General features: G+C 45.4%; 1 protein-coding gene across 1 annotated transcript; it reads right to left on the bottom strand.

Annotated features, from left to right (window-relative positions):
* Window positions 1-273: 273 nt before the first annotated feature.
* Window positions 274-1,224, bottom strand: LOC309547893 (olfactory receptor 52M1-like; the record flags this gene model as incomplete). Its single annotated transcript, XM_082247895.1, has 1 exon — window positions 274-1,224. The coding sequence occupies one exon, from the start codon at window positions 1,222-1,224 to the stop codon at window positions 274-276; it is 951 nt and encodes a 316-aa protein (XP_082104021.1).
* Window positions 1,225-8,197: the final 6,973 nt, after the last annotated feature.

Raw genomic sequence — 8,197 nt, 5'->3', positions numbered from 1 at the left:
GGTGCAGGAATAGCAATAACACAGAATGTTAATTCTTAATAGCAATACCATTTCTTCAGTTTTGGGTTGAGTGAGAAAAAATTACAATTTCTCTGATGGTTTGATTTCTGTCTACAACCCCCCACAGCAAAAAAAAAACATTGTCAGAAGTTCCAACCTTTCCTCATTCTACTTTGTCTTTGTTGGGGAGAGTTTTGCATGGGTGAGAATGAGAGCCTTACCCTCCCCGATTCTACCCAAAGTTAAATTAAAAGTTTTGGCTTGGGTTAGGCTTTAAAAGTAATCTGGAGACTGTTTGAAGAAACATTTGATCACCCTCTCTCGAATTTGCCTGGTTCTTATACCGTACACCAAAGGGTTCAGCATGGGGGGGATGAGAAGGTAAGAGTTGGGCAGCAGGATGTGTGTATGATGAGGGACATTCTTCCCAAATCTGTGCACTAAGGACGAGCAAAGGATTGGTGTGAAAAATGCCAGGATAGCACAGACATGAGAGGTGCATGTTTCGAAGGCTTTTAAGCGAGCCTTAACACTTAGCTTCAGAAGTGCTCGAAGGATCATCACATAGGAGAAAGCAATGAACACTGAATCCATACCCAACACAAGGAAGCCAACGATCATGCCAAGATGGTCGTTGAATGAGACGTCACCACAAGCCAGCCTAACCACTGCCATGTGTTCGCAGTACGAGTGGAATATAACATTACTGGTATACAAATGGAGTCTCTGAGCCAGAAGAGGCAAGGGAAGCATGTAGACCAACCCACGGAGGACTGCTAATATTCCACTTATAATAATAACACTTGGGGTCACTGTGACAGAGTACCGCAGAGGGTTGCATATGGCTACATATCTATCATAAGCCATGGCTACAAAGATTCCCGACTCAATGGTAGAGAAAGAATGTAAAAAGAACATCTGAAGAAAACACATATGGAAGTCAATCTCATTCTGCTGGAACCAGAAGATGCAGAGAAGCTTGGGCACCGTGGAATTGGCCAATAATATGTCAACGAAAGCAAGAATGGTGAAATAGATGTACATGGGCTGATGGAGACTGACATCCGAGAAGATGATGAGCAGGACGATGTAGTTCCCAATGATGGCAAAGAGGAACATTGAGAAGACGGGAACTGAAATCCAGACATGGAGGTATTCCAGACCGGGGATACCCAACAGGATGAAGGAGTTTGGGTAGAAGCAGCTTTCATTGACCACCGCCATTGTAGACTTCAAACATTATTTCCTGGAAAGAGGGGAAAGTAATAAGGTCAAAAGTAGCAGGCCAGAAGAAACGAGGTCAAAGATTATGGGATTTACTACTACAATACAGGTTTGGGCATGTTGCTGTACATAAAGTTTTGGGTATACAAGGCCAGTTCTGATAATGCCCTGCTGGAATACAAGCTACCCATTGTCTACCATTGACCCTCAACTGTCAGAAGGACGTCCAAATCTAACCCCAGAAAAAAAAAATCAAAAACAGTTTGGATAGGGAAAGGAAGGGCTGGACCCTGTATTGCTGAATGTGTCCCAGCTGGGAGATTCACCCTCTTTATTGCTGGTAGAGTATTGAAATCATGCGCTCAAAGCTTCTTGCATACAGAGAATACCTTTACTTTCATGGAGGATAAACAGAACACAACTTTACATTGGACAGGATACAGTAGCATACAAATACATACACTGAGACAGATAATACTTCCTCTCATATCATAGATACATGTATACTACACTATAACACTGTAGTATCACCTGCTGGTATAATGCTTATATACTGTATACAGCTCACAGTACATGCTGTTGTATTTCCAACATTTATTTGTTGTGGTGGTTATTGTCACCTATACAGAAAACAACGAGAAACCCAAATCACCAAAACGTGAGGTGAGGAGAACTCTTCCAATGGGGAAACCCAACAACAAAGGATATTTTCTTTAGTTTGAAGAGATCTCTTCCCCCATCCTGATGTGTCTACAGGACAGGAAGTGAAGGGAAAGGTCCCCAATAAGAAAGAAAATGGACATGGGGTTTTAGCCCTTTTTGTAACCACCAGCAGCAGGTGACGTCCCCCCCCCCCCTCCCGCCACCTTCCGCGGCTTTAGTGGGATCTTTTATCCCACTGGGAATCCCTGATTGACCTCCGCCGTCTGATTGGAGAGCCGGGCAAAGCCCAGATTGGCTATTATATCCCGGAAACAATGACCTGACATACTGTAACTTCCGGTTTACCCAGCTGTCAACGGCGCCATTTTCAAAAAAACAAAGGCATTCAACCAGTGGCGGCTGGTGAAGTTTTAAGATGGGGGGGCGCAAGACCCCGCCTTTCCATTTTGACCCCTCCCATTCCTCAGAAGCCCCACCCCTTAAAGACTCCACCCATTTTGTCCCCTGTATTTTGCTTGCGTGAACAAATTCTCCCAATATATCACATATTAAGGGGTCTCTCAGTACTAGTATATCCCATAATAGGGAGCAGGGGCCCTATTATGGGATATACTGTGAGAGATACCCTATTATGGGATACACTGACTGAGAGTGGCACAAACCCCACAGTACAGGCCCCCTAGCACAAACCCCACAGTACAGGCCCCCTAGCACAAACCCCACAGTACAGGCCCCCTAGCACAAACCCCACAGTACAGGCCCCCTAGCACAAACCCCCTAGCAAAAAGTACAGTACAGGCCCCCTTCAATGCAGTGACCAGTGTACATGCCCCCTGCATGTAAAAGGGAGTCACATCTGCTGCCCATAGGGGTACTTTCCAGTCCAGTTGTGTACAACAGTCATATAGATACCATAAGGGGGATGTATATGGCGGGGGGTGTAATCTGTGCAATCATAATAAGTGCAATGATGAAAGCATTTCATTGAACATTGTATGATGTGATTGTCTCTTTGTATTGTATATTGAGCCCCATGTTACTGATGTACCCCCTGGAAGAATCAGGTAGTATGGATGGCAGTAGATAGGAGGTAGTGATAGCAGTGTGATGTAGAAAATTGACCTGTGAATGAAGTGTGAATGAAGGTGTAGAGAGCAGAAAGAGGTGTACAGTGATAAGAGGGGATGGGATGGGAGAACACACATAGATGTGAGGGAGGAGATTGCTGGGAATGTCCTACATTCAGTGTATAGAGCAGGAAGTGCTCCTCCAGCACACAGCATACACACGGCATGCACACAGCATGCACACAGCATGCACACAGCATACACACAGCATGCACACAGCATACACACAGCATGCACACAGCATGCACACAGCATACACACAGCATACACACAGCATGCACACAGCATTCACACAGCATGCACACAGCATACACACAGCATGCACACAGCATACACACAGCATGCACACAGCATACACACAGCATACACACAGCATGCACACAGCATACACACAGCATACACACAGCATGCACACAGCATACACACAGCATACACACAGCATGCACACAGCATACACACAGCATGCACACAGCATGCACACAGCATTCATACAGCATGCACACAGCATGCACACAGCATACACACAGCATACACACAGCATGCACACAGCATACACACAACATACACACAGCATGCACACAGCATACACACAGCATGCACACAGCATGCACACAGCATACACACAGCATGCACACAGCATTCACACAGCATTCACACAGCATGCACACAGCATTCACACAGCATACACACAGCATGCACACAGCATACAAACAGCATGCACACAGCATTCACACAGCATTCACACAGCATACACACAGCATGCACACAGCATACACACAGCATGCACACAGCATACACACAGCATGCACACAGCATGCACACAGCATTCACACAGCATACACACAGCATGCACACAGCATACACACAGCATGCACACAGCATTCACACAGCATACACACAGCATGCACACAGCATACACACAGCATGCACACAGCATACACACAGCATACACACAGCATGCACACAGCATACACACAGCATGCACACAGCATTCACACAGCATACACACAGCATGCACACAGCATTCACACAGCATACACACAGCATGCACACAGCATACACACAGCATACACACAGCATACACAGAGCGCGTGTACACACGTACCGAATGTCGGCTGAACGATCGGCCGTCTTTTGTCCGGTGCTGTCCTGTCGGTTGAAAAGTGCTAAAGACTGCACACAAATTTTGTCGGCCAACAACAGCTGACTGCAGAAGTGATGTCATGTGATGGTTAACTTTCCGTGTCTTTTTTCTTCTCTGAGCATGCCCAGTCTTGCTCATCTGCTGTGTGTCGGCCGAATTCTGTACTGACCGGCGAACAATCGGCCGTTCTGGTGTTGGCCAACAAAAATTGTAATGCCTGCACACCCGATTCTGTTCGGCCGAAAAGTCGCAGTCTGTTGTCGAAGCATCATACTAACAAGCCGACAATCGGTCGGTGGCCGAATATTTACGGCCGACAATCGCTACGGGCTTTTACTTCCTCCACTCATCTCCCGGCTGACATACACCTGGGAATTAAGCACACAGGCACTTATTGTGGTGCTGGAGAGTCCCATAGGTGCAGTAACAAAGGGAGATGACCATAGGCAGACTGGGCTATGCCAATTAAAATGAGCAAGAAAAGTCATATCCACATGTGATATATATTTGGACATCTATGTTTACTTGTCTGTGTGTATACAGTATATATATATATATATATATATATATATATGGCACACCCAAACACTGCCTCACACAACTACACAACCAGAATTGTGCTAGTGGACAACCTTATACATATATAGTACTTATTAAATAGATCTTTTTAAATCGATTTAATCACAATACAAGCCATCTGATTTAATTTATCTCCTCGAACAAACAAAAAAAAGAGAGTCATCACTGACTGTCTGAGTCACTTACCGCCGAGAGACGCTCAGTTGAGGTGCGGCCTGCGGGTGCGGGAGTACTCTCTGCGCGGCGCCTGCGGCCTGCCTGCGATGATGCGGGGAGAGGCTGAGCAGCGGACTGACTCGAGTTAGCTGTCTGGCAGTGACTCACCACTGTGATGACCAGAACGAAGGCGATCCGATGCGGGCGGCTCTCTACTTGCGCGTCCATCCTCCGCATCCTGTTTTCTCCTCCTGGCTGTGACACTCCGAGTCCTCAGGCGGGAATGGACTGAACGGAAGCTGGAAGCGGTGATCGTGACGCCGGGGAGGTGCACCGCCCCCACGCGACACGTCACCAGGTCCATGTCCTACTGTGATTGGTCCAGGCTGGAGTCTGGACCAATCACAGCCCGGACATCTGAAAAGTGGGGCGTGTCGGGGCGCATTTCTCTGCGCCCCGATGACCCCCTGAAGAGCGCCAATCGGCGCCTCTGCTGGCCGAGGGTGGGGTCAAAAACCCCATACCCAGCACACAGGCCAGCGCCCCTAGTGGGCGAAAAATATACACTTTTTTTTTTTAATCTTCTTCTTTTTTTCTTTTTTCTTGGGGGGGGGGGGCGGCCTATCGGCCGGCCGCCACTGCATTCAACCACACAGATCTTGGTGTTTTGAATGTTTTTAAGGGCAGAGGAGGGATTAGGGGTCTTTTAGACCTCAGATCTGTCAATAAAGAGGACCTGTCACATGCCTATTGCTGTCACAAGGGATGTTTAAAAAAAAAATAATGAAAATAAATAAATAAATAAAGTGCCCCCGTCCCCCTGTGCTTGGTCGTCCCACACATGTGAGGCATCACTGCCAACGTCAGATCATGGGCAGTATTTATAGCACCAGACCTCCTCTGTACATCTAAAGTGGGTGACCTGTAAAGGCTTTTAAAGCACCACCTATGGATAGTAGAATTGACGTTGTTTGTCAAGGTTGCTCGGGTGTGTGAAATTGTAACACATTTGGTATCTATTTAGTCTGTGAAAAATCATCTTCTTTTATTTTACCAAAAAAAAAAAAATTGAGTTATGCATTGTGTTTTTTTTTTGCATTAAAATTAAAAAAGTGTATATTTTCCTAACAAATACTGTGTGACATAAAATTTTTTTTTCAAAACCAACCATTTTATTCTTCAGGGACTCTAAAAAAAAAAAAATATATATATATATATATATATACTGTATATAATGTTTGGGGGTTCTAAGTAATTTTTTTAGCAAAAAATGCTGACTGTTACATGTAAACAAAAAGTGGCAGAAAAAGCCTGCGGTGGGGTGTTAAGGGGGTCATCTATTCAGGCCTTAGTGAGTTCATTGATAAGGTTATCGCCTTTTCTACCAATGTACATTTATAAACTTTGCCGTATACAAAGGGGGTAAAGCAAGCTTCTGGAGCCATGAGTTTACTATTAAATGAAAATTACCATTAACTGAGCCCATTTTATTTATTTAGGTGTAGGCTTTAAGGAATGGCCGGGCTTTGATGATTAACCACTTAAGCCCCGGAGGATTTTCCTGCTAAAAGACCAGGGGGTATTTTGCGATTCGGCACTGCGTGACTTTAACGGACAATTGCGTGGTTGTGCGATGCTGTACCTAAACGAATTTGACGTCCTTTTTTTCCCACAAACAGAGCTTTCTTTTGGTGCTATTTGATCACCTGTGCGATTTTTTGATCACGCGCTATAAACAAAAAAAGAGCGACAATTTTGCAAAAATAGCAATATTTTTCACATTTTTTTATATGAAATTCCCCAAAAAAAAATGTAAAAATCAAAATTTTTTAACATTTTCGGCCAATTTGTTTTATCCTACCTATGTTTGGTAAAAAAAAATCGCAAAAAGCGTATTTTTATTGGTTTGCGCAAAAGTTATTGCGTTTAGTACCAAAGGGAAAGATTTTTGTCATTTTTGTTGTTTTTTTTTTAACGTGTAATGGCGGCGATCTGCGATTTTTTTTGCAGGACTGCGACATTGCGGCGGACAGATCGGACCCTTGACTGACATTTTTGACATTTTGGGGTTACCAGTGACATTTCTACAGTAATCAGTGCTATACATATGCACTGTTACTGTAAAAATACACTGGCAGTGAAGGGGTTAACTTTATTTGGGAGGGAGGGGCTGTGTGTATCCCTAGGGGCGTGCTTTCTACTGTGATTGGCTGTGGCTTGAGCTGTAAGGACACTGATCAACGGATCTACATAGTAGATCCGTGTGATCAGTGTCTTTACACCGAGGAGAATGACAGGTGGCTTGTTTACACAAGCTGCCTGACATTCTCCCTCTCCCCCGACGATCGCCGAGTGACCGGCGGACATCGGGTCCGCCAGTCACACGCGCGGGGGGGTGCGTGACCGCGCGGGAGCGGGAGCGCGCCTCCGCGGGCGCACGCTCGCTCCCCAGACCCTCCCAGGCTAGTGACGTTAATTAACGTCACTCTGCCTGGCAGGGGCTGACCGCCGCAGTAAATCTACTTGCGGCGGTCGGCAAGCGGTTAATGTAAAAATCTAATCAGTCGAAAAAAAAAAAACGAATACAATTTTATCATTTGTTAGAAATAAGGTTCAATAATAATCTAAATGAAATGATTTAAAAAATCCCCTGAAGTAAAAAATCCCCTCGCCCAAATGTTTCGGTTTCCATGTAGGTGTAGGGATATTAGTAAAAGCCAACGTTCCCACCTGTGAACCTTCCATGGGTGTCCGGGACTTGTGAAGAAGGATTTAGGGGAACACATACGATGACCATCGTCCCTCTTCCATATCATATCTGAAGTGACACCACTGACAGAGCGGATCTCTATATTAAAGGTGCTGGTCCTCCGGAGACCGTATTAGCTGGGCTTCTTCTGACCTCATTGCCCCCATTGCCACCAAAGGGGACCTTCTCTAGCTGTTCAGAGTTCCAGAAGTGTATTTGTGAGGTCAGGCACTGATGGGCGGTCCAAAAGAGATTAAACAAATGGACTGAAACCAGTTATCCAACCTTTTAAAGTTTTAGTAAATCTGTACATGTCATCACATCTACCCAGCGTATCCAGCTTAAACACTTTGGGACCGCCCACCCTGTATTTACGTCACTACTTTGACGTTAAATACCGGAGTTATGGCAGCAGATAGCAGATATCGGCCATAACCACGTTATTTTCTGACACGGCCGGTGGTCCGCATTCACATAAAAAGTGGTCCCATCAGCAGATGGGACAACAGGAGAGATGACCAATCCCCCCCCCCCCCTTCCCCCACATCCCACTAA

This window comes from Pelophylax lessonae (genome assembly GCF_965119305.1).
Source record: "Pelophylax lessonae genome assembly, chromosome: 2".
NCBI classification, from domain to species: domain Eukaryota; kingdom Metazoa; phylum Chordata; class Amphibia; order Anura; family Ranidae; genus Pelophylax; species Pelophylax lessonae.
The sequence above is the reverse complement of the archived record's forward strand: the minus strand, read 5'-3'. Positions and strand labels throughout refer to the sequence as shown.